This window comes from Pieris napi, chromosome 16 (genome assembly GCF_905475465.1).
Source record: "Pieris napi chromosome 16, ilPieNapi1.2, whole genome shotgun sequence".
NCBI lineage: Eukaryota > Metazoa > Arthropoda > Insecta > Lepidoptera > Pieridae > Pieris > Pieris napi.
Window position 1 is genome coordinate 7,885,693 of NC_062249.1, and position 27,580 is coordinate 7,913,272.

Here is a 27,580-nt window from a genome sequence, read left to right on the forward strand (position 1 = left end):
CTTGTTAATTGTGATAATTATTATAGCGATGCTACTGTTACTCCTAGACATAAGAAGAATTGATAGGGTTTTCCGCTACCGGTAGAAGAAAATAGCTTAAGACTAAATAATAAATGGCTAAAGAATTTTAGAGAGCCTATCTTTCTATATCCTGTCTAGTTAGAGTAAAACTTTTCAGCTTCTTTACGTCTCTATTTTGATTTGCTTGGGCTATGCTAGACGCGACGAATTTGATTATAATTTCGCCAATTTTATTAGTTAGTTACGACCTCAATTTAATATATTTTTGTGAATCAAGTGTCGATCGACCGAGTCATAATATATAACCCTCATAAAAATGTACACTGTAAAAATATGTACATATTTCGAACAAACTGCTAGATGTAAAAAGTATCAGGATACAACAATTCACTTAGCAAACAATAAGCCACATCTCACTTAACATCAGGTGGTATTGTGGCCAAACGTCTCATACATGTCCCTTTCTAATAGTTATTAAATCCAGAATACTCGCTCTTGTATTAAATATTGCGGTACGTTTCGAGTAATTCGACACCGTGTAAAATATTACAAGAGCTGCTGATTATTCGATTCCTTAGCAATGCCCAAAAGATGTTAAATCAGTTTAGTACGTGGTAATTTGACCGTCGCGATGTGGGCCAAAGTACCGTTACATTGAGAAAGTGTAGGTCACCGTCGCCGACTGTCAACGCATAGTTTTACATATCACGCAGTGTAATATCTAAGGATCAAGTTATCCGCGAGTTTCTTTAACATAAACATAGAGTATTAAGTTAATAAGGTTATATATAGGTTTCGAAATTCAAGCTTTTCAAAATTATATTTAAAATGCACTGTAAATTTATCGTGCATTCAATACGCACAGGTGTTCATCACTAAATAGTAAATGTAACCAAATAAGACAATTTCGTAATAACGATATCAAATCATCAGAAATTCTTGTTAATGGTTTAATTAATAAAGTTTTATTTATTATTTTCAGACAATACTTCACTGCCTGATAAAGGAATAGCAATACCAAAGAATTCTACTACTAGTACATACTAAAAAGACCTTGTTAAACTTCAAATCAGTAAATTGGTTATAAAAATAAATTTATTGTTAGCAGCTGGTTAATTATGATCAAGAAGATCATTCAGATTATGACGTTCGTCATATCATACATACATTAATCATTTACCTAGTTTAATTTATATCAACATTTTGTTTTTTCTTGCACCTTTTCGTTATAACGTCATCAAATAGTCAGAAATTTATGTAAATGGTTTTATTAATAAAGTTTCATTTATGCTATTCAACCAATATGTTCATATTTTATTATATCACATTATAAAAATTAACGACATTTGCATGCCTATTTATATATGGCTGATTGTGCGGATTTTTATAATTAATCGATCTAACTGTATCATTATCTAGCAAATAAACGATTTATTATTTATTGTTAGTTACTTCGCTGCCTGTTAAATGTGAGCAATACCAAATAATTCTACTATTAATAGATTGTCATACTTCACATCAGTAAATAAGGTATAAAAATATTTTTTTAGAAGCTGATATTAGTGAAGAAGAGGTTGGCACGGAGATCACATCTGTCATTTCTTTAGCCGAGTTTAATTTATATCAATATATGTATAAAAAAATGCTTTAAATAAATTCCGTTACTAACGGCTAATTCAGTTTGTGATTTAGATCAATAGCAATGTTAATCTGCGCAAGATTCTGACGTGTGCAGTAATTACAGTTAGTTATCCGCTTCTAATTAATTCTAACGGACGTGAGTTGGTAGACAATAATGTTATTTCCTTTTAGGTTCGTTAGGACACTTGTTTATTACGTAGTAGTCTACTTATTTAATCTACTTGGGATTGGAAAATGGTGGCGAGGTCACTTGTGCTAATCTTGAACAATAATAATAAAACAAAAAACTTGGCGATTAAAAAGAGTGGCGGAGAGTTTATTGCCAATTCTTCTGATCTACACCCTTAATTTGAGAATTGGCAGTAATTGTAACATTAGAAGCATTTAATATATATTTCTATTTTGACCTATTTAAGTGTCCATTGTACATTTGTGCCTCTATGAATAAATGATTTTTTGATTTGATTTGAATCACATGGACTTAATGTAATGATAATGATTATGTTGCATTCGCATAGAGCATTTTTTTTTAATTGACTTATTTAATAATTTAGGTTCTATCTTCGGTTTGTATTTTGCAGCTATATATATGTACATAAAATCGGAAATGAGAAAGATTTTAATATTTCTTGAATGAATATAATTCAAAAAATCATTGTATCATTAAATATCTTAGTTGGCAGTACCTGGTGGTCAATACCGTCGCCCCGAGAGCAGGTGCTTATCTCGCTCAGTTAATTGGTATCGCAAAATAGCGTGGTAATGCTGCCAGCATTGAGGAATTGCAGCATTGCCACAGGGAGAAAACGTGATAAATTTGCTTGAGTGTTCTATTTGATTATTTTTCTATCTAACACTTAGGCGATATTAGGCGATGAGAACCTAGGCCTTGTTGAACATGGTTAACACAGAAAGCAAAATATCACGCGGCCGTTTACGAACCGGATGGATCGATCCCCAGTGAACTGTGAAAGCATCGTCGTCTTCAATACACTGTAATAAGAGAGGCGCTGGATAAAAACCGGTGAAAACCTTCAAATGTTTCCTTGATTACGACGCTCAGACATGAGCCACCGACCGAAGAGAGAGATCTATACCCTCACACCTATATCCTAATGAACTAGACAGAGACCATATTCACCTGCTACAGTTCTGACATACCTGTCTAGTTACATACACTTTTATGACATTCACCATGCATACTCGTCGGTAATGGGTACTCTTGACTAGACCCTTCTGCAGTACGTCCTAGATTTGTTCCAGGTATTATTTTTAATTATTATTAAGTAACGCTTAGGTTGGTTAATAAGGTGGTTGTTACATAAAATGACGACTCATTGGTCTAGTGGTTAGTACCCCTGACTGCGAATCTATGGTTCCCGGGTTCGATCCCCGGCTGAGACGAACATCGATGTGATGAGCATTTGGTGTTGTGCTTAGGTCTTGGGTGTTAAAATATGTATTTATATGTCTATCTATCTATAATATGTATGTATATCCGTTGCCTAGTACCCATAACACAAGCTTCACCAGCTTAGCATGGGACTAGGTCAATTGGTGTGAATTGTCTTTAAAAAAAAAAAACCAATATGAAACAGTTTTAAGCATCATCGTTTTAATGATGTGTATTGTATGATACTAATATTTTGTAAAATTTAAATTATAATAACATTTTTTACACTTCAAAGTTTCTGAAATAAATCTTTTGAGTAAAAGTTGATCTACCCTAACCACAAACAAGGCTTAAAATGAATAATAGTAGCGTAACAATAGATTAAAGTATGGAACCTTATAAAGCTTTCGAGCTTATATAGAAGACGAACATGCGTTAAATAGAATTCGTGTGTTAAACGATACAAATTGTATTGAAAATCGATGTCAGCCCTGCGATTCTGTAACTCACTTTTCGAACTCACACAGCGGTTTTCGCATCAGCGGTCGCTCTCAAATCAGTCGTGAAGCAGTCATTTTATGATTTGGCATTCTGAAAAGATGGGAGCTTGTAGTTAAAAGTGAATTATAGAATCGCAGGGCTGCTGTCAGATAGTGAACTTATGTTATTATCGTTTAATTGTCCGAAATTGTCATAAAGTTTGTGCTAAGCATACAGCAATTTTATTTAATTTTTAGTAAATCAAAATCTAATTATCCGTTTACGAACGTTCACTTTACGAACTAAAATGTGCACAATCGGAAAAGTTTATATAGCAAATATTCACGTTTATTAGAAGTAGGATACTTGATAGGAGGTAAATGCGATATTATCGGGCGGAAGGCAACCGGGATTCTGATACTTCACAGTCAGTTTATCTAACGGTCTCATTGATTTATTTAAGCGACTAACATCTTAAATAATAATAAATTATAATAATGTTAATTACTTTCTATAAAACGTTATCTGAGATTTAATACTTAAGCCTTTGAAGTGTTAATTTTTTAAGCAGACATATTTTTGACGTGATAACGTCTTTAAAATCGTTTTAGTCGGGTGACATGTTCAGAAACTTGTGTCACACCAAAACCTCACGAGCGCGATCGCAGGTATAACGAGAGAGAGACGGACCGATCTCCCGTCTCATCTCGAGCGCTGCCAGTCATTCCGTGAATGTATGAAGAAACATGTATATCATAGTCGAATAAGTAAACTTGTCATTTTACACCCGAAATTTATCATCAAAAGTGTGAATAAAACGATAGATGTAATTTAAAATTTGAAAAAATTGTTATCTTCATTAATTCCTTACTTCCCAAAAACTTATTACCAATAAGACGTTATCACGTAAACATCTCAATCGTAAACCTACTTTACAAACAACCAATTTTTTTTTTTTATCTTATATATAAAATTCTCGTGTCACAATGTTAGTTACCATACTCCTCCGAAACGGCTTGACCGATTTTTATCAAATTTTATTAGGTCTGAGAATCGACTACTATCTATTTTTCATATAATATATTTCATATAAGTGATAAGGGGTGTCCACCCCAAAATATTTTTTTTATCTTTTGGACAATTTTTGTAATTCTATATAAATCATGACGCGAGCATTTGTTAAAGAAAATCATTTTTTACAAAGGAACACCAAGGACACAACAACTCACTTGCTGGTTTTAATTTGATAGTTGGAACAATGGCACGTGTAAAAAGCCAATTAAATATTAATTTTATCTAATTTCTAGGTCACATTGTGTGAAAGTCTATGAAACAAAACACTATCTGATCGAGTGCAACATTAAAAATGCTTTATCATTACAATTATAATTTGACTGCCATTGTGTGCAAATGAGTCGAAACAGTTATGATTTGCAATTTTTCGTGTGCACTGATTTTTAATTTACAAGAATTGTTACTATTCAAATGATTTTTAGAATTTCACAAGTAATCTATAAATTTCTGACGTACGGTAGGCTGTTAAAACATATGTTTTAGAAAATAAATGAGCGGCACTACTACCTGTTCAGTTCTGGGGCCTGTTATGTATCTGTTTCATGATGATTTATCAATCTAATAGGCAAGTAGGTGATCAACCTCTTGTGAATAACACATGCCGTCGACTTTTTGGGTCTAAGCCTTAAGGCATGCCGGTTTCCTCACGATGTTTTCCTTCACAGTTGGAGTGAATGTGAAATGCGCAAACAGACAGAAAGTCTATTAGTGCACAGCTGTAGATCGAACCTACGACCTCAGGGATGAGAGTCGCACACTAAAGCCACTAGGCCAACACTACTCTGAGAAATGTTTTACGTTTAAAACACAAATTATTGTTTAATAGTAAAGTCTAAAAAATATTCTATCGATACCAAGGCCTATAAAAAAATCTTAATTGGGAGATAAATATTGACTAAAGAAACCTTTATAATCAATAAAAAGATAATATACTCTACAAAGTAAGAAGTTAGCTTTGATCCCGTTTAATTCTTTCCTTCAAGTGGAGGATTGGTATTTTATTCATCATTTCTTACGAATAAATTTTTGATAGGGTGTGTTATAGATACAATATTGTATTTACGACCGTCCAATATATACTTTGCCTTAAAGGTGTACCATTTTGTAATTATTATAATGCATTTAAACACAAAATAACGAGAAAAACAAATTAGGAGTAGTAATTTAATATATTTCACAATATACAAATTATGTATGATAAAGGTTGAATATTGTAATACCCCTATATGTACAGATTTCTTTTTTCGTAACGATACGTTTGCGTAAATCTGTACGTTATTATCATTCCACATAATACATTGTCAATTTGTTTTTATTTTTTTGTATCCTTTTTTAATAAAACAAAAAAGGTTGAATTTGAATTATTCTTATTCATAACCTTAGTATTTGGTCAAGCAAAAAACAAATTACTTGTGTATCGATTTGTAATTATATTGTATCTCTTTACCTAAAATATGAAATAAGACAAATGAATTTAAAAAAATAAAAATATTAACAGAAATATATTTTAAGCACCGTTAGAGTGCAATATTTTGTAATTAACTGAGAACACTATAATAGGGCAAAAATAAAGGTGTCTATGGACGCAGCTGGTTCATAGATAAAGTATAATACCAATTAATACCTCAATTAAAACGAGATCTTTACAAAGTATTCCACAGCATCGGTCCCAGGGCACTAAAAAATATCTAAACCATGTCATTTGTAGTAACTTAAAGCATAAAGCGATTGGTTTTCGACGAGATAAGCTCAGATATGCCCGTTTAACGCGAGGTCGTTAACTTCTCCACAGATTATGTGAAACAGTTGAATCCTTTTAAACAAATATGCCAAAATTACCAGGACGCCTTTTGTTTTTAATTATGTGATACCAAACAAGTGTATTAAGTTGAATTTTATGATACTCGATTGAAGTATAGAAAGCAGATGAATTATGCTATTATATAGACTTTAATACAAAATAAAAAATAAATCAGTGGCGCTACAACCTCTTTAGGTCTTGGCCTCAGATTTCTGAATCTGTTTCATGATCATTTTTAAATCTAATAGGCAAGTAGGTGATCAGCCTCCAGTGCCTGACACACGCCTTCGACTTTTTGGGTCTAAGACATATCGGTTTCCTCACGATGTTTTCCTTCATCGTTCGAGCAAATGTTAAATGCGCACATAGAAAGAAAGTCCATCGGTGCACCGCCGGGGCTCGAACCTACGACCTCAGATATGATAGTCGCACGCTGAAGCCACTAGGCCAATACTGCTTTAACACAAAATGTCAATCAAATTTTTATATTTAAGTGACTCTTAGGGGGTGACATCAACTTAGTTACTATAATAAGTATGACACAGATTTATCATTCAATATCATCAAGACACTTGCTGTGCTCATTTTTTTAAATTGTTAAATGACTGTACATTAAATCCTAATCTTTGTGTGTGTAATTAACTCCATTACAAGATAATAATAATCCTTGAAGTATACGTAACTCGCACCTTTATTTACCTTATCCTATTTCATACTTCATGTTATTTACACCTGATAATATAAATATTGCTATGATTAATAATATTATAAAAGATAGAGCGATGTTGGACAAAATCTTTGACAAGATTGTTATTTTCAGACAAGATTTTTGTTCAGAAATACAAGCTTTTTATATTACATGTTCGACTCAGTACATGTTCACGTGTTATTTTATTTAGTGTAAAAGGCAATTCATCGACATTATTTATAAAATACTGTTTCATTTACCCTGTGAACTTTAAGTGTTTTCTCCGTTAGGCAACCATCTTTATTTTCAGTCGCTAATTGGGTTTAAAATGACTTGAACGATATAAATGCTACGGGAGACAGTATTACGCAATCAGATGGAAAATAATATTTTTTACAATACTTGAGGTAAACTTATCCGTAATTGTACGTTTTTATTATATTTTCTTTTGACTATAATCGTCTAACACATGTTAATATATCGCTGTGTAAAATTTAGAATGTTCAAAAACTAAATAGTAATAAAAATTGCGTGATTGAAGGCATATCTTAGTCTATGAAAAAAAAAACAAATGTGATCTGATGCACATAAAGTACAACTTCTAAATTGTTATTTAGCGCTTGACAATTTTATTTGGGGTCTGTGATTATTTGACAATAAATTTGCTACGTCTACTGTTTTTGGATGTTCGATATTTGAATTGCATTTTCATATTTATAATTTTTGGGATAGCAATGCTCTATGCTGGTTATTTTTATTTATATACGTAGTTACATTAATATTCTGTGATCCCGTGTATATTCTTATTAATAGCTTTTGCCTTCCTGGTAATACTGGTTGTATCTGGGTTACCTATCAACCTCCTTACTGTCGATAACATCCTGTCTACAAGCTAAATGTAGTAATTTATTGTAAATTATCTTCTTAACTTCCTTACTAATAAAAATACTTAGAGAAACTAGAACGCTTTATAAACGTACTCAACCTAGCAAGTTTCTATCACTCCGGTTATGGAATTGGGTTTGAAAGAAGACATATCTGTTACTAACATAGGCTAATTAAGTGTTTTTATTACGGCTAAATAGCTGCTTCTCATGTTATGTAGCGTATGTTTTTTTCAGTCATGTAATGGTTGCAAATTTTTTTTTCTAACAATCGTAATGAAATCCAATTTCAAATTGTTTTATTATAAAAATTCACATTGTTGTAATCATACTAACTTTAACACGTTTAAAATAAGGCCCGTAGTTGGTTTTACGACGTTTATTTCTATAGCAAAACTACAACTTTTAAGAACCATAGACAATACTCGAGTATTGTTACCATGCCTTACACTTTGAACGTCGAATCATGAGTTGAGGTTTATTACAAATTTATTGACAGAAAATGACAAATTACAGTAAATCCTCGAGCTACGCGAAATTAATCCGCGCGAAATTTTGAATTAAGAATAAAAGAATGTCGTTGAAATCGGTCGCGGGCGGTCAGGTCGGATTCCATACGGGACCGTGTTTCATTTCACTGACCTACATTCACTGGCAACGGAACGCGCCGACTCTACAAATTCATTTTACCTTGCTTAAAGTTAAGATAGCTCGGTATTCTGCCATTAGAATCTTCTTGGCATGGTATATATTGTCTACAAATCCAACTAAATACTCTTATAATACAAGACCAATCTAGGTAAGAACAAAACGCATTACTTAAGCAATATAATTTAGATATATGCTGAAAACAAAGTTAAAACATATTCCATCTTACACAACACAAGAAATCAATATTTTCTTATAGTTATAAAAAAGGAGGATTCACGTTGTTCATGGCCAAATTTATTTGAAAAAAGAAAGTCTTGGAGCCTCTTAAAATGTGTACAGAGAAACCTTTTGTCAAATAGATTTTATTCGAGATTCGTATAATGTTAAGAGAGGTTTAATAATGACGATCTGTGGTGGTTGGGACATATGACAGAAACAGTGTCACGTTTTTTTTTATAGTTATTCGATATTCAAAACGGCTTAGTTTTGAATATCGAATTAAAACTATAACTCTCAATACGAAACTTGTATGAAATCTTTTAATTTGCCCTACCAAATTCGAATTTAGAAAATTTTGCCCCACTCCGCACGTATTGGATAACCTTCAGTTTGAGATTTTAACAAATAATTATTATTAAATTTAGGATTTTATAATAGTAATTAATACTTTTTGCTTCGCTAGGTCAGAAATGAAATTATCTTACTTATTATATTTTTTTCCAATTCCTAGGCTGTATCAAAAGAGGTCAAGGTATTTTCTTTGTTTGAAACAATTTAAAGTTTCCTTATTTTGATAAAAATTATTGGAGGAAGGATGGATATATCCTTTATATTTTTTACTATATTAATTTAATTATAATTGTTATGACCTTTTCTTAGCGCGACGTACTGGGCAATAAAACTTAATATACAAAAAATATCTTATTAAAATATTAAATTTGAACATTTTGGTCAAAAATATGAAGTACTGAAAATATTAAACACTTTACAAGCTTGTTCAAGTTAAATTAAAATAGGTGTGTTCTTTATCCTGAGGAACCAGGAGATCTGGTTTTTCCCTTAAACAAGTTAGTACTTATTTCCTCTGGCGCAGATCAACAACCTATGATTGCTAGGCCGTTATGCTCCCTCGTCTTCTCTAGGAATAATCACATAAAAACTTAAATTCCCTCAACTGTGACCGTAGTTTAACAAAACGCTTTACCCATAGAATAAAAAACATTCGCACTTTAATGTTCTAAATTTAAAACTTCAAAACTTATTTATACGGGTGGTATAAACAATATTAGTAAATAAATGTGTAGAATTGTGGAAAAATTAAATTTATGCTTATATAATTATATTTTAATTGCTATTATTTTATGTAGGTAAATAATATAAATTAATCCCTTATAACAACTAGATAACACTAAAGTTATTTCATTAATTTTCAATAATGGTACATAAATAGCCCAGCATTGAAATAAATAAATAATAGCAAAATATATTCACCTGCTTAACGGATTCCAAGTCGTAGCACAATCACGAACTCATTATCCACCGGCATTAAGAAGTAAACAGTTATTCGTACTAAATAGGATTTAATGCTGGTTAGAAATAAAGATAAAAAAGTTTTAATTTAATTTCATTTGACGTTTGACAGCCGCGAGCGCGCGCTTTTTAATTATTTTTTTTAAATTTTACCGAGGCGCGGGCATTCGGCGCGGAGCCTTGACCGCAAGGCAGGTCCGCTAGTACTAAACGGGTTGGTCGTGGAAGCTCGCTCGTTCGTTCGCCACCCGATGTAAATTACTTTCCAACTGTTATTTTTCGCTTGGTTGCATCTATTCCGGTCAATTTTTTTCGTGGCAAAGAAAGGTATCTTATCTGTACCTGAAGAAGCTTTTAGGCGCATTGTGTTCATTTGTTTTAGGATGTTTCTTTGATTAGTCAATTTTCGTGACAGTTTTATTGTTTCCTAGAATGCAAAAAAAACATTGAATGAATTATATTATAAGTAATATACGATTATAGGTTATATGATAGTATGAAGTAATATGAAAAATCTCAAAAACTTTAGAATTATTTTGTAGATTAGTTAAGACAAAAGAAAAATATTTCTAGTGTCTGCTGTATTTTTATAGAAACAACAGCTTGTATAACAAATTAAGTCATTTCTACAATAAAACAAAATCTTTATACAATCTTGGAACATGTGATCAAAAGCCTTATTAAAATCAGAAATGCTGCGAACATCATCATATTTAGTAAGAAAATGTAATATGTTACGATTGTTAGGACTAACGGAACAACATTACCTACTTGATGACTGGGTGATGGTTGGTTTGTGACCACAGCATCTTTAAGCACCTGCGACTTTGTTTATGGCAAATAAGTGTTCATAAGTTTTGCCATAAAGCCTCTGATGTATGTACCGCAGACGAAGTAATCCTACTTTGAAGTTTAACAAATGAATATTGCTTAAATGATATACATATATCCGATTCAAGTGTTTGGCAATATTTAAAAAGCTAAGCGTAATTAGCCCAGTACTATTTTAGCTAAGTTAAGTATTCTTACTATATTATTATCACTACAAAAGCACCTTTGAAAAAATCTAATCAAGAGCTCTGAATGCAAACAGATGAATTGCGTTTAAAAACATAAAAGGAACATAAAAACGTTAAAAACATGGAGACTCATAAATGATAAAATTATTGATCTTGTTATCTTTAGAATCTGTATATTTTCTTCTTTTATCTTATTAACTTTGTATTATCTATTAATTAATAATGCTGTTTGAAGTAAAATATCATTTACAAAATTTCTACAAACTTTGCTTGTAAGTTGTGGCAAATCGTACGGTTAAGGTATCGTATGAGAAACTTTGTATGAACCGAGTAGAATAAACAGACACGAATGTATACCTTTAGAATATTATTTTTCTTGTATAATATTATAACAAGAAATACATACAAAATTGTAAAATAAATAAAAAATAAAATATGTTTATTATGGAACATAAGATACATGTATCACTTATTCCACGTCAGTAAATTTAAACCTGTAGGTATCCCTACTCATCAGCAAAGAAGGCGGGAGGACGAGAGAGATGTAGGCCGAGAGAAAAAGAACTTGTTTTTGCCTTGTTCCCTTTGTCCTCTTTGGCTGTGGAGTTAAAGTGCAGGGGCGCTAATTAAAGATTTAAGTTGGCGCCTGGTAGATAGTACCGGTGATCCCAGAGCTGCCTTGCGATTCTGTCACTTTTCGAACTCTCACAGCGGTTTTTGCAGCGGTGGTCGCGCTCAAATCAGTCGTGAAGCAGTCATTTTACGATTTGGCATTCTGATAAACAATAAACTACAAGGTCCCTCCGCTTGTCAAGACGTAATGTGAAATTGCTTAACAGAATACCATGAGATTCCAAAAATGACGTGAGTGACGAAGGGAGCGTTGTTAGTGCGAGGTGAACTCACGGATTAACAGAATCGCACGGCTGCACTGGTGCTTTCCTCGCTCAACGAATAACTATCGCAATACAGCGAGAAAATGCTGCCAGCGCTAAAGGTACACTGCCACAGGGACCAAACTTTTTAAATTTGTTTCAATTTTCTATTTATTAACTTTTAATTATTATTACTTGTAAGTTAAGAAAATTGTAAATATGTAATGTACCATGCATTCTATGGCTTACGTTCATTTGTTTATTTAGAAACTCACGAAGCAGACTAGACATGTTTTTATTGCGTCATTATTATTGTTTAAATATTGCCACTTAATACCAATGTATAATTTTGTATTAATTGCTTTGGCGCTATGAATTTATTATTATCTTAGCATAATAAATTTAAATATAAAAATCTTTACTAATTATAGTGCAACAGCATACAATAATTAAGGTAAAGTGAGAACCGGTTATGTGCCGCCAGTTAGTATGACACTTGTTCTTGTCACATTTCTATGAATGTAGGGTCCTTGAATCGTTGGTTTATTTTGATGTACGATTAAGAATTTTAAGAGTAGTTTAATATTTGTTGTAGTGGAGTATAAACGTGTTTTCAAAGAGAATTTGTACAGGTAATCTTTTTTACAATATTTTTTAACGACGCCTGACATATAGAAAATCTAAGGTTCTGTTGCTTTGTATAGACATAAGATATGTCATAGAATTACGGTAAATATTTTGGTTTAATATAAAAGCGATATATTTATGATCGGATACACTTACTAGGTTTAGATGTGTAGTTTCATATCTACCAGGTTTAATTTTTGGTTATCATTCTAAGTGTTTTATTAAAACTTGTTTTATTTTTTTTAAACTTTGATTGAAGTCATAATTTAACAATTACATCTATTAATTAAAAATGACAGTTTTATCGTCATTAACAGTCTGTATTTATATTTCTACAAATATGTGCATTTATAGCGAAAATATTAATCAAATAATGAATAATAAAAACATATTAAAACAAATTATACGAATTTATATTTATAATACTTAATTAATAAAGGTTTTGTTTACGTTGTTAATTGTGCTCTATATATTATTTAAAAATAATTCGATTTTATCCAGTTATTGTATAAATGAAAATAATCCTAACAAAATTGTTAGACTGTTGTCTAGTTTATTTAGTTTTTTTTTACGTTAATTAAAACTTAATTATTGCATTACAATTATAAGCTTCATAAATGCAATCCAAAGATTATGCGTTCGAATCCTGGTTGTGTACCAATGGATTTGTCTTTATATTAACTTAAATGGAACTAAATTTATTTAAAAACAACTAATATTAAGATGAATATTAAATCATCATCTGCGTCTTAACACTTTAAGGTTGTTCACAAAATAGGAAGTATACATAATTCATAAACAATAATACAATTTTGTTTTATTCAGTTGGTCTTTGTTTTGTTTTTTCATTTTGATTTTTTATTTCTATTCCAATACAAGTGCGGAGTCTTCTGTTAGTTCGTTTTGCGTAATAATTACTATTTGCTTGATAACCATGAATTATGCATTAGTTTAAGATGATTATTAAATGTGATAACAAGTTGGTCATCGATTACAAGGTCGTTATTAAAACACCTTTGCTCACTAAATATTTATATTCTATGTTTAAATTACAAATAAAATTAAAAACTCCATTAGTGTGATCTGTGGTTAGTCTCATTCAACGAGTATGGTCAAAACTACATAAGTTATTTTTAAATGAGTAAATTAAACTAAATACTTATTTGGTTAGATTTGAACCTACTTGATACATGATTTATCTTATATATAATTGTGTAACTGACTAATAGCGATGAGTTTTGATACCATATTTTGAATTTGATAACAAAAACTATATCATAGTAGGTAAGTCCTTTAATGGAAGCGCTAATTTGCTAACTTGGGATCGCGTGGTGCAAAAGCTCTCTGTTGGAAGAACCCGGTGCAATACTAATATGTCGATTTATAGTTTGAAAATCTATGCTGAATTGTGTCTATTTCAAGTCTTACTTTGAGATAACGGGAAATTTGTCAGATATACGACTCTTTCATTAACAAATCTACTTTAGTGATAAAACCTTAATAATAAAAAAACTTTAGAGGTGTCAAGGGACACCCGGATGGAACGAAATTCCTTTCGATTAATTTATATGTTAATTGGTATCATAACAGTATGATAGATTTTCTCGACACCAATCTTACGACGAAAAAAAAAGCCAACATCACGAGGTGTTCCCAGGCGGTCACCCATCCAAGTACTGACCTCGCCCGACGTTGCTTAACTTCGGTGATCGGACGAGAACCGGTGTATTACAATAGCAAATAGCAAAAAAGTGTCGTGACAACTTTTCGTAAGAATTTTTTCCGTCTAGCCCCCTTTCATAACGCGCGATAAGGAACTTCGTTCCAAAATCAAAAGGGAAATTAAAGATGAAAGATTTAAGTTGGCGCCTGGTAGATAGTACCGGTGATCCCTAAGCTGGTGCTTTTCTCGCTCAACGAATAAGTTTCGCAATACAGCCAGGAAATGCCAGCATTGAAAGTACATGGAGACCAATCTTTTTAAATGTGTTTTAATTTTCTATTTATAATTTTTTTGTTATTATTACTACGTAATAAAAATATTGTAAATACTGAATAAAGGGAAGTCCATAAAATTGCTATTGAATATAATAAAAGGTAGTTTGGTATGAAGGAAGGGAAAGTCGTGCCTCAGTTTTAAGACTTCCCTGTTTAAATATAAACCTTCACACCAAGGACGAACAACGTTGACATTCCTAAAGTTATTTTATTAGGGACCTCATAGCCTAGCGGTCTTATTAAGTGGCAGCAGCTAGGTGAGGGGGTACCGGGTTCGATTCCCGGTTCGAGGGCAAGTTTTAATTTAATTTAAATTTGTTTTCGGCCTTTGGGAGGGTTGTGCGGTACCGGGCGAGTGCCTAAACCGTACATGGAAGACACGGTCGAATTTCTAAATACAAGCACAAATTTTAAAAAATCCTATACTTGACGCTGGCTAATGCACAAATCGTGCCAGATACATAAAATAAAAAAAAAAGTTATTTTAAGTGGTATGAAGTATTTCTAAACCTTTAATTTGGATTACCGTCTTAAAACGTAAAATTTTGTTTCATAGTACTGTTATATAGTGTTGAATCGATAAAATAATATTTCAAATTGATAAAAATTTGCGATTTAACGATAGGAGTACAAAAACGGGCCACATTATTTACTCGGCAACATCACATGTTGTACTTACAAACTTATTAATTTATTAAGTAAAACATATGTGAAAATGACATAAATAACATAATGAATTACAAACTAGGTCGCTGCGCCAAAACGAACCCATGCATTTTCTTCGTCGGTCGATCGACACTATTTCCAAAGAGTTGGTTAATCTATATATTCAGTATTGGTCTAAGATCCCGCTATACAACGACCTTCACCGAGATGCTTATTTAATGAAACTTATTTTATATATAATTTAATATGTCAATAAATATAATCCATATGGGTTGCCTAGCAAATTTCAGCCCAGAGTATGTTTAATTAATTTAAAAAAAAAAATATTTTTTTAAACATTTCACCGGTATGATTATTAGATAAATTCTATACCAATCGAAAGTATGAAGCCCATAGAATATGCAAACGTTAGGTTGTTTTGAATCAATTAATTATTTATGTGTATATTTTTTATGTGACACTAAAGTATATATACATATACATCTTTAGTATAAAAGAAGGTTATAGTGATACATATATAATACTACCCTGATTAAAAATATTAATTGAAAAAAGTTCAAAAAATTTACTACATGCAAATTATAATTTTTTTTTTTTTAAATATTAATTAAACATACTCTGGACTGAAATTTGCTAGGCAACCCGTATGGATTATATTTATTGACATATTAAATTAAATATAAAATAAGTTTCATTAAATAAGCATCTCGGTGAAGGTCGTTGTATAGCGGGATCTTATACTATATTACACGATAAGACATTCGTAATTCAAATGCAAGGATGAGAAAATAAAGAGACGTAAAATTCACAATTCAAAGTATTATTTACACATAAACAACAGACTTAGGTGAAACGTACCCCTCATGAGTGAGATACTAAATATTACAAAAGAGGACGAAGCAAAAACGGTATGCCAAGATCATGTGGTGGTTTTTGGTCGCCTATGAAAAATAATGAATATTTGTCTTTTTTCCTTTCTTTATATTTTTTTAATTATATTTTTGTTCCTTTTCGCCGAAAGGATAGGAAAGGATCTTCACTTGCTACAGTTCACCATGCACGTCGTTTAGAGTTCAAAGCCCGTCATGTCTTTAGAATATATTTTATGCTCGGTTGCTCCCTTCACCGGGTTTCTTGAAAACTAATAAAGGTAACGCATTGCGCATGACAGAGTTTAAGAGCTGGTGCATAGAGAGTTATATTTTCATGTATGTTCGTGGGATATCCGTAGTTTTGGGTAAATATAATTATAAATTAGGTGTCATTGTTCAAAAAAATTTTTTTTTAGTTTATAGCAAATCTAATGTTGATGCCTTATACGAATGTTACAAATATTGAGCAACTTATTGGCATCGCAAGAAAAGTAAATAAATATAAAGGGAAACAAAAACAGTGAAGCTGACAATAAAGAAAATTATAAAAACCGGCCTTGGTTTTTTTACGTGATACCGCATAGATACGCACATTGCCAGTGTACCCTAACGCCCGAACCCAATAATAATACCCAATAAAACTAATCTCCGATTGAAAACAATCTGAGATCAGACCATGACAGTCGATCGATCTCCTATCTGGATCCCAATAACCAAACCCTACGAAGATATACCATTTTTGGCGACGGATAAAATGCTCTTTGTCGTTCCCTTTTACCAAGTTTTCACTCATATTTGTACATCAATGTAAACCAAATAAAGTAAATAAAACCGTACGAATTACATTAAAATATACATGTGTATGTTTAAAACATAACAAACAGTTTATTTAATTATTTAAAAAAACTGGTGTAAGTTAAAATCTGTTAAAATAATTAACTGTTGAAATCTAGCTTACGTCAACTGTCATTTTCATACAAAGGTCTATCCACAGACACCGATACGACCTCCAACGGATAGCTTGTATCGACAGATGGCTATTACAATCCGTCGATTGGTTATTGGTACTCTTGTTACATTTGGATTAAGATTACTATCTAAGATTTGGATTGGATTATGGATTGAGATAGGTTATTGGGCGTAAGTCGAATTGGTTCGGATACATCGGTGGATAGCTGGTTCTACATATGGTGCGCGGTAGCAACTGCCTTAAATAAAGCTCAGTTGTGGAACGAAGGACCTGAGCAGAATTTATGCTTTATAATTCTACATTTTAATAACTGGAATTCTCAATTTAAAAACCTTGAAAAAAGTTTTTATAAAATATTTGCTCGTTTAAGACTATTTAAGTGTTTGCTAGCTCTTGGACAGATTTTATCAATCTCCCATTTAGTTGTTCATAAGCCATCGTGAGAGGTGTTGCTTATAAAAATATTATTTTTCAAACTGTGTTTGCAATTCGAAATTTTGCAATTATTGACGTAGTTGATATGCAAAAAACAGTGTGTTTTTAAAGTTTTTGTAGTGATGTAAGTTTGACAATGATAATTTTGAAGGTTCCTTCTTGTTTTTTTCGGTGAAAAAAAAACGAATAATTTCAAAGAAATAATATGTTATAATATAATTTTCTATTATTTTAAAGTTGCTGGCTGTTAAAAAAAACTATAACATAAATTATATATTTTAAAAAACAAGTGTTTAAATTTAGTGTGAATAAGAGGTATTTAAAGGATACGTCCAACTATAAGTTAATAATTTGTTTCGAAATCTTAAATGAGATAATTTCGTACACATTCGTATGGCTCTAGCCGTATAAAAACTGATACAAGATAGATATTATCAGCCCTGCGATTCTGTAACTCACTTCACGAACTCACACAGCGGTTTTCGCATCGGCGGTCGCTCTCAAATCAGTCGTGAAGCAGTCATTTTATGATTTGGCATTCTAATTAACAATAAACTACAAGCTCCCACCTTTTCAGAATGCCAAATCATAAAATGACTGCTTCACGACTGATTAAATTACATAAGTCCTAATATTATGTTAGGACACCATTGATCACTGTGTTGATTGATCTCTATGAATTACCTTGCCAGTGATGGAGAATCTGCCCCAGTACAGCCTTGCGATTCTGTAACTCACTTTTCGAACTCTCACAGCGGTTTTCGCAAGCAATAAACTACAAGCTCCCTCCTTATCAGAATGCCAAATCGTAAATAACTGCTTTACGACTGATTTGAGCGCCACCGCCGCTGCGAAAACCGCTGTGAGAGTTCGAAAAGTGTGTTACAGAATCGCAACGCAGACCCGTTTCTTGCATGATAACGGTCGTCAATAATTTCCTCAAGTCTGTACTAGAATGTGATATACTGACGGGGTACGGTGTGCTACAGGATATATAAAACCGGTTCCTAGATCTAAGTAATTTTATCATTAAAGTAGCCAAGAAATATGACACAAAAATTAACTATTTTGTTAACGCTTTAAAGATTTTGTATCTTTTGACCGCTTTTGTGTGTTAAATGAAAAAAAATGTATACTAAAGGGGAATTCGTATGATTAGCCACTTGACCTTTATACATATTATACAATGTAGCTTCGTATCGGCATAATCGATATCTAGACTTGCTTGAAATGGCAAATCTCCTTGTGATAGTACATAGCGAATAGCATAAATAATAGTCTGTTTGTTTAGGTAAAAGTCAAGGTCAAGAATATTTGGAATAAAAAATTATATGTTAATATTTCTATTTAAAAAGCCATTTTGTTGACGTGAAGCCGTAATAAATTTCCTGAATAATTAAGTATTTTTAATCACTTTAAGTATTTTTTTATTGTACCAATATCAAAGATGTTTATCAAGGTTTTTGATTAAACTAATCAACTAATCAACTTTGCCCTACAATCACAAATATCTAATGATAACCAGCTATTGATTGAATTCTATTAGTTATTTACTCACTACTTTGTTAGAGGCAAGTATAATTTTTATGTTAAAATCGATTTTTAAAATGTAATTTACTTTTTTGTTTAATTTTCAGTCTTTCTTTTATGGGAACGCATGAAGGGAAGACTGTTACCAGGTCATAAAATGTTCAAAAAATAGTGATTATTTATGTTTGCTTATAACACTTTAATTCAGAGCATTTAAATAAATAAAGAACTATTTTTAGGTTAATTTTGGTAGGTTTTGTGAGCTTTTCATCATGGGAAACCAAAATTCAGTTTAAAAGCCGAAAGAGGCCGCTAAAGTCTGTGCTATTTTGGAACTTAAATACTTTTTACATAACATTGGTAACGTTTTAAATCTTTATACATTTTTACAGATTATTCTTTTGTGAGATTGGAATAATCGCCACATAATGGGGTAAGTCTGTATTAATTAGCGATATTTACTGTTATGAAACGATTATGTTTAACCTTGACTCTAAGTAATCCTAGATAACTCTGCTAATTCATCTAACATTGAACAAATGTCTGATTAAATGTTATTTGCGACCTAGTGTGTGTGATACATTTGGTTATTAAAGCATGAAAAGATAATAAACTAACTGATTCAATATTCAATTTAACATAAGTTAATATCATGCAAACTAATACATTCTCATTTAATACGGACTGGAGCTTAATATAACATCTTTCAGGAGCAAAAACCAAGGGAATAGAAGTTATCGACGAACAGCAAAAGGCTTTTTAAGGTATGATTAAAATGATAGCTGCAATATACAGTATATTGGCACTAGGATAAGCACAGTTTACAAGCATGAAGGTGATTTATCCTACCTCCATTTAAGATCTGACACTCCCGTAACCTCGAGGTAGAGATAGAGGTAGAGGTAGAAATAGAGGTAGAGGAAGAGATAGAGGTAGAGATAGAGGTAGAGATAGAGGTAGGGATAGAGGTAGAGATAGAGGTAGAGATAGAGGTAGAGATAAACAAATTAATGAAAATAATTTTTACACCTGAGATTTGAACCCACGACTTCACTTGTTGGGCGGGGCTGGCTGTATATACTTTTTGTATGCTATACATCCAACGTAAGGTAGCAGACTTCACATACAGTTGTAACTTTGAAAGTTTCATTCGTGCAGGTATTTTTATACATAATACATATTTGTAAGGTAATTTGTCTTCGAGTTCTTGTTTTGGACATTAAAATAGTTCTCTGATGTCGCGTTATGTGTACACGATTAAATATTGTTATAATTTTAGAGCATGATGCCTTATGCAAGCTTTGCATGTATAACTAAATGCATGATAGTTTAAACATATGTATTTGAAAACATCTACATTACAGATTAAAAAGCACTGTATTCTACATACTAAATATATTCGCTTTAAAAACGGGTGATTAATTATTGGTGTATTAAAAAAAATAAAAGAATACCGAGAAACGATAGTTTAGATAGTTGAGCTTTAATTTTTGTAAAGTTAATTATAAATAACTTGGGGCATTTGTTACGTGTCGAGATTTCGATAATAATGATTGGTTTAGCGACATAATTAATAGTCTAAAGAAAATTAACGAGCTTTCTAGAAAAGAGCATACCAATTCTTAAAACTTCGATCTTCGCGCGTCTCGAGCTTCTTTCTCCTATTCTATTACAGATATAAACATAAATCTAGTTTCATATTATTCAGTCGTAAAACCATTTTTTTCTAACTGAAGTTTGTCATATGGTGCTCAAGATGAGACCGTGGCTGCATTTGTAAATTAAAATATTGGCCAAATATACGTGATTTTTGTATAAATTATTTTCACTATTCCGAAAAAGAAATATTATTTTTTTTTCAGAAAATCTGAGTCATATATGCCCATAAGACTGGCTGGGGACCTTGTATTGGTCGCTGCTCATGGAATCAATATAATAGTAATGCATTTAGCGTTACAGACCGATATTATGAAGGATAAAGATCTTACAGAATTCCATTCACTACAGTGGAAATATATAACTATCTGGAATTTGGTAAGAATAAAAATATTATTAAAACAAAATCTTTAAAATATTATTTCACCCTGATTCTATCTATCTAGTGTTATCATCCCTGAGGTCGTAGGTTCAAACGCCTGTGCACTATGTGTGCATTTAACACTGGCTCGTACAGTGTAGGAAAATATTCGTAAGGAAACCAGTCTACCTTAGAGAGAGGCACAGAAGGCTGATCACCTACTTGTCCAATAGAAAAACAAATTATCACAAGTTTGAAGCATCGCTCATTTACGCTTCATTAATTTAACGTGCCAGATCTTCATAATTCATAAATAACAAAAATACTCTCCGTTCATGACTAAGTAGGGGAGCGTGGGGCTAGTTGTAACAATTTTAACAAATAATTGAATATCATGAAGTGTATTGGCTAAATTACTACAAAATAATTTTTGATCGATACTCTAACTATTTATCTATGAAGTCTAATCGAAATATTATCAAATCTACAGGCAACTATCTCACAATTATTATTTTTAAAAAAAAAGGGAAGTGTTACAACTTACCCCGTGGTTGGGGCTAGTTGTAACATCTGCTGGAGCAAGTAGTAACAACAAAAATTTCACCTTCAATTGTTTATTTTTTTCACATCTTGGATCATTTTGCTTTGTATATAACAAAAACTAACTAGGTATTTCTATAATGTGTTTTTTATGAAATAGTTAACTGGAAAAAAAATATAATCATCAAATTAAAGATTTAAGATTTTAACTATCTTTCTTATTCTGTACTGAGGTACTTATATCATGTCATGAAGTATATAAGGTACTTATATCATGTCAACATGGCACTTATTATACATCCATGCAGTCTGTGCTCTGTTCACGTAGTTTTTAAAAGGGCCGTAGACTCCTACATCTCCTACAGGTTGCAAATTGTGGGAGCAATTGGAGGGAAACTATAACATGACATCATTGTTTTCTTTGGCTTTTTCGACAACTGCAATATTCACATGTGAGCCATGGTTATCAAGCAGTAACAGAACTGTCTCTTTCTTGGTAGGTTTCGCGTCTTTGATAAAATGATCTACAAAAATCAAACATTCTTTATCAGTCATCCACCCTGAAGAATTACCAGCTCCAATGCAATCTTGAGGTCCACCGCGAATGAACATTTCTGAGTATTTAAGCCGGGGAAAAATGAACATCGGCCGTCAGTAACTTACAGCAATCTGGGGGCAAATTGTAACATGTTACAACAAACCCCGAGGTTTTGTTACAACTAGCCCCTTGATATAGTTCTTAATATTTATCACGATAACTATTTAATCAACTTAGTAATCTTGAAAACTGTTATACAACATCATAAATAGTTATATTTTAGCATAAAATAAAATACATAAAACTTCAAAGCTACGAAAATAGTGAAACTAACCAAAAATTTACGTTAGTAAAATTATAGGTTACCTGTCAACAATAAAGCGTTTGCACACATCCACTCACTGAGCCGCCTGGCGGGACCCTGGCTGTGGTAAAGTGGCGTGGCATGTTATAAGTTTAAGATTAGGTAAAAAAAAAACGTGAATAAAATTCAAATTCCTATTGAAAAAGGTCTGTTACTATTTACCCCTGTTACAACAAGCCCCACGCTCCCCTACTCGTATTAATAGTTCTAGGCAATTTCAGCCCTGCAATTCTGTAACTCACTTTTCGAACTCACACAGATTTGGCATTCTGAAAATGTGTTTATCAGAATGCCAAATCACAAAATGACTACTTCACGACTGATTTGAGAGCGACCGCCGATGCGAAAACCGCTGTGTGAGTTCAAAAAGTGAGTTACAGAATCGCAGGGCAGCTCGCATATTGACGCAAGGTAGGATTGATCAAATTAATGAATTAGTTTTATATTTGGCTTGTAATTTATCTTACTAATTCCTTTCTATTACGAGATATACTTTTATTACTAAAGAAACTGTCTGTGATAGTATAATGCTTTTACTTGTATGCCTGTTGGCTGCCGTAAGCGACTAATAAAAACAACCAACGGATAAAATAAGAGCAAAAATACGAAATAATGTCTCTAAAAGTCTATTTCTTTGCCTTAATTAGTACTCGTTTCGACAGCACATCCAAAAAAACAGAATGCAAGGTTGATACAGAGATTTATAGCTCATTCATAATGAACGAAAAAGTCTTATTACATAAACAGAAAATCGTTAGGTTACTACTAATAGCATAATAAGGTTATTTTGTTGCTATGTAAAAGCTATAAGTTTAAAAAATATCTAGAAAATATTAAAACTCCAGACGAGAACAGGAAAATACGTTTAACTTTTTTTACATTCCTCAATTAATCATGTAGATAACTAAATTCTTTTATAATTATTATGATTAAAATAATATATTTTTAAAAACAATATACCCTCCGGCATTTCAAGGTAAACCTTGTTCAAAATATCTGCATTTTTGTTTGTAACATAATATTATTATGGTCTGTGTTCTTGATACACAGCAAATGTTATTATTGCTATTTTGTTCAACTAGTTTAACCCAATTTTTTTAAATACGGAATCGAATCAAACCTACAACATTAATCCTTTGTTTTAATCGCGGTGTTTAACTAAAATCGATTGTGATATTAATTATTTAATTACCTTCCTTGAAGATACAGATCACTTTTGCATGGAAATTAGATTTTTAATGGTACAGAATTTCTATAGTACCTAGCATTTATAAGTGTTTCACATACTTAAAAATATTAAGGATTCATTAAATTGTTATTAAAAATATTTTGACATTTTAATTATTATGCATGTTTATTAGTAATTCTATTAACCATCTTTTTAAACCAATTTTATGGCAAATAAAGATGTAATTATTTTTTAATTTTCAGGCATTCCAAATTACTTACCTTCTGATGGCCATCGCGTGTGATATTTCCTCATTATTTAAAATATTGGAAGAAAACAAAATCGTGGAACAAATTAAACGTTACAGGAAAACATTCTTTTCAGCTGTTGTCTGGCCTTCAAGTATTGTAAGTATTTATTTTTTATAAGTTATTTATATGTTAAAACAAATATCGTTTTAATTTTTATGAAATTTGAGCCATATAATATTTAGTAAGAAAATTCTGTCATGATCTAAAGGGTACTACCAAAATAATAACAACTTTATAAATAGTGAGGATAATGAAAAACCTATACTGTGTACACATTTAAGACTTGTTTCTTGATTAAATTGTATTGGCCAATCATTTAATTATTTATTTTATCAATCTGGCATAAACGATGGTGACAACAATAAATAATTGCACCGAAACAGGAGCCAAATTACCAGATATGATTGGATAGAGAAAAAACACTTATAGAAAACAAATAGTTAATAAACATACGAAAAGGATAATAATTTCAAATACTCCTTATGAATTTGTTTGAGAACCCGATAGAGAATTTAGTAATAAAACTTTTAGCTATTAATCCTGTGTGTTATATCTTTATATATATAATTCTTATGTGAGTGTGTATGTCACTGAACTTCTCTCAAACGACTGGACCGATTTTGATGAAATTTTTTGTGTGTGTTCAAGGGAATCTGGGAATGGTTTAGATTCACAAATCAGCCCGGCAGGTGGCAGTCGGTACTTTCATACTTTAATATCCTAATAGCTTGAAATATCATGCAGGACAACGTCTGTGGGGTCCACTAGTCTATTATAAAATTCCTAAACTACATTTTTTTTTCCGAAAGTTCACCTCTTACCGAAAGTAATGAAGCGCAAAAAGCTGTATTTAACTAATAAAAATTATTTTAAACATACAATAATATATTTACAATATCCTTAACTTAAAACAAAATAGTTGGGATCCTGTGGCAGTGTACGTTAAATGCTGGCAGCGTTTCCACGCTGTATTGCAATACTTATTGGTTGAGAGAGAAGCACCAGTTCTGGGTTCAACGGTACTATCTACCAGGCGCCAACTTAAATCTTTAATAAGCGCCTGTGTACTTGAACCCCACGGCCCAAGTTTCTCTACTCTATGTGTAACACACATACTAAAACCGTTCTTTACCCGCGAAGGTTTTAAGAACGCTTTTGGTGAAACCTCTAACGACATTTAACTATTATGGTACTCTTTATAATATATACGTTTTGTTTCAGCTGGTTAGCTCGCTATTTTGGCCGATATTTCTTTACGATCGAGAACTTGTTTTCCCATCTTATATTGACAAGGTTCTTTCCACCTCTTCAAACCATATGATACACTCATTCATAACTGTCGTGGTTGTATGGGAGCTCATTACTTTTCCCAGAAGTAGGCCGCAGTCACATAAGTGGAACTTGATGCAATTAGCTGTTATTTACGTGGCTTATCTGGTTGTGTAAGTATATATGTCTAGTTATTTACTTTCACGTATATAATAAAGCTTATTGTGCAAATAAATTTCCGAATTTATTTGCACAATAAACTTTATTATAAACCAAGCTAAACCAAGAATTATCATTATAAGTATCTTCCGAGATACTAAATTCTTGGTTTAGAAAAAATGAGCTATCTTTTTCTTAAACAAGAGTCCTAACTTCATTAAGTACAAATTTCTTGTTAATATAACGTGTATTACACGCATTAGAAGTTGTACTTCTTTGGCGTAACAAGATGAAAATCTTTTCAAAAAAATATTTTTCGCCTTATTCTACGTTTGTAGAAAAAACGAGACTTACAATAGTCAAGAATTACTCTCATAATTTTTCTCTAATGCGCCAAAAGAAGTATAACTTCAAAAACCTAAGATGTTGACTATAGCCAACTTCAGGGTAGCGGTTTATTGTGAAAGCGTGCGCGCGCATCTTAAAAATTTACTCATCATTTTTCCCTAACGCGGCAAAAATAGTAAAGCTTCAAAAATTTTCCTGTTCAGAGCCAATTTTTTTTTAATTTCAGGTTCATAACAAACTACCACATTACAGGATTATGGCCATACCCACTACTGTATAGTATATATGGAACGATATATTTCCCACTATTTTTATTTGCAGTACTTATAATTTATTTAATTGCATACTTCATACAGTGGCCTCTTGTGAGCCTTATACATGGATCTTCGAAGAAAGCGGCTGAATGATTTGGCAATTAGTTTATACCTAATGCTACTACGTACTGTATGAAGAGATCGACTTGAATTATCGTAACCAGCCATTAAATTACTAGCGATTTATTTGGAAAATCTAGATTATATATAGATATACAGGAGTAGTTTTTAGTAACCAATATGGAAAATAGAAAGAGATTGGAGACAAGCCAAAAGAGCATACTCCTCTCTCAAAGATTGGCAATGCACCCACTTAAATGGGGGGCAATGAGCTGCCACGACTGCCCTCTTCGGGCGTACCGTAGGCAAGTTTGCCCCCCCTATTCTATAAAAAAAAGATTGCTGTCCTTTTTTTATATTTTATTTACCATAGTACCTCAAAAATTAAGATAATAAATGAAACTCAACATTTTATTTTAAAAAATCATTCCTTCAGACATTATTGGAGCTTTGTGCGTAGTTTATCTCGGGTTGCTAGGTTGTGGTTTAGGAATTTTAAAATAGATTTATAAGTAGAACATAATGATAACGTTACAGGTGATTTTTTATGTCAATACTAAATTAAATTCTTAAAAATAGGAGAAACATCGGGGTGTGTTTTGTCTCACCAGCTGAAACAATTGATTGAAAACAATAATTCATTGAAATAGAACCTCCATCGTCAAAAACACTTTATATAGTAAACATAACCTGGAAAGTGATAATGCTGACGGCTTATTGGTCTAGTGGTTAGTACCCCTGACTGCGAATCCATGGGTCCCGGGTTCGATCCCCGGCTGAGACGAACATCGATGTGATGAGCATTTGGTGTTGTGCTTAGGTTTTGGGTGTTTAAATATGTATTTATATGTCTATCTATCTATAATATGTATGTATATCCGTTGCCTAGTACTCATAACACAAGCTTCACCAGCTTAGTATGGGACTACGTCAATTGGTTTGAATTGTTTAAAAAAAAATGTGATAAATTACCCTTATAAATAAAGGGTACCTCTCTGGCATACTATAGGCATAGGAACGCATATAGCTGGGTTGTAATTATTACGTAGTATGAATAGGATAGAAAAAAACATAACAGCGTTTTCCACTAGAACCCGAGTTAGACTTGGGTTTTATCAGCTGCTACGCATTAGTTTATGAACTTTACACTTATTCACCTTTATTTAACGTGTATAAGATATACGGATAGGAACATCACAATCAAGAAATAAGAAAGAGAGAAAAGAGAAGAAGAGAGAGATAAGAACATCACTTTTGTAATTTTTCGACATTTGTTTTCATTCTACAGATGATACAATTATAATAACTGTGATATGTAAAATTAGCTTAAGATGTAT

At 32.0% G+C, this 27,580-nt stretch overlaps 2 protein-coding genes across 7 annotated transcripts in view; one reads left to right on the forward strand and one right to left on the reverse strand.

Moving 5' to 3' along the window:
* Positions 1-10,383, reverse strand: part of LOC125057108 (serine proteinase stubble) — a 32,487-nt gene extending 22,104 nt beyond the window's left edge. Inside the window, exon 1 of one of the 2 annotated variants that reach the window (XM_047660583.1) lies at positions 10,125-10,383. The gene's annotated coding sequence lies outside the window, so the exon portion shown is untranslated. The remainder of the gene's footprint in view (positions 1-10,124) is intronic. The other variant, XM_047660582.1, reaches the window with a different exon arrangement.
* A 2,202-nt stretch (positions 10,384-12,585) lies between these two features.
* LOC125057458 (androgen-dependent TFPI-regulating protein-like) lies at positions 12,586-27,580 on the forward strand. Of its 5 annotated transcripts, none has more exons than XM_047661166.1 (7): positions 12,586-12,689; positions 19,548-19,588; positions 19,866-19,919; positions 21,018-21,189; positions 24,046-24,189; positions 25,315-25,535; positions 26,096-27,580. In XM_047661166.1, exons 2-7 carry the CDS (start codon positions 19,584-19,586, stop codon positions 26,274-26,276), a joined length of 777 nt encoding a protein of 258 aa, XP_047517122.1. In that variant the 5' UTR covers positions 12,586-12,689; positions 19,548-19,583; the 3' UTR covers positions 26,277-27,580. The 5 variants fall into 5 exon arrangements, with proteins under 5 accessions (XP_047517122.1, XP_047517124.1, XP_047517123.1 ...); XM_047661167.1 differs by lacking the exon at positions 12,586-12,689 and adding an exon at positions 17,608-17,749 and having other exon boundaries at positions 26,096-27,576; XM_047661168.1 differs by lacking the exon at positions 19,866-19,919 and having other exon boundaries at positions 12,602-12,689; positions 26,096-27,575.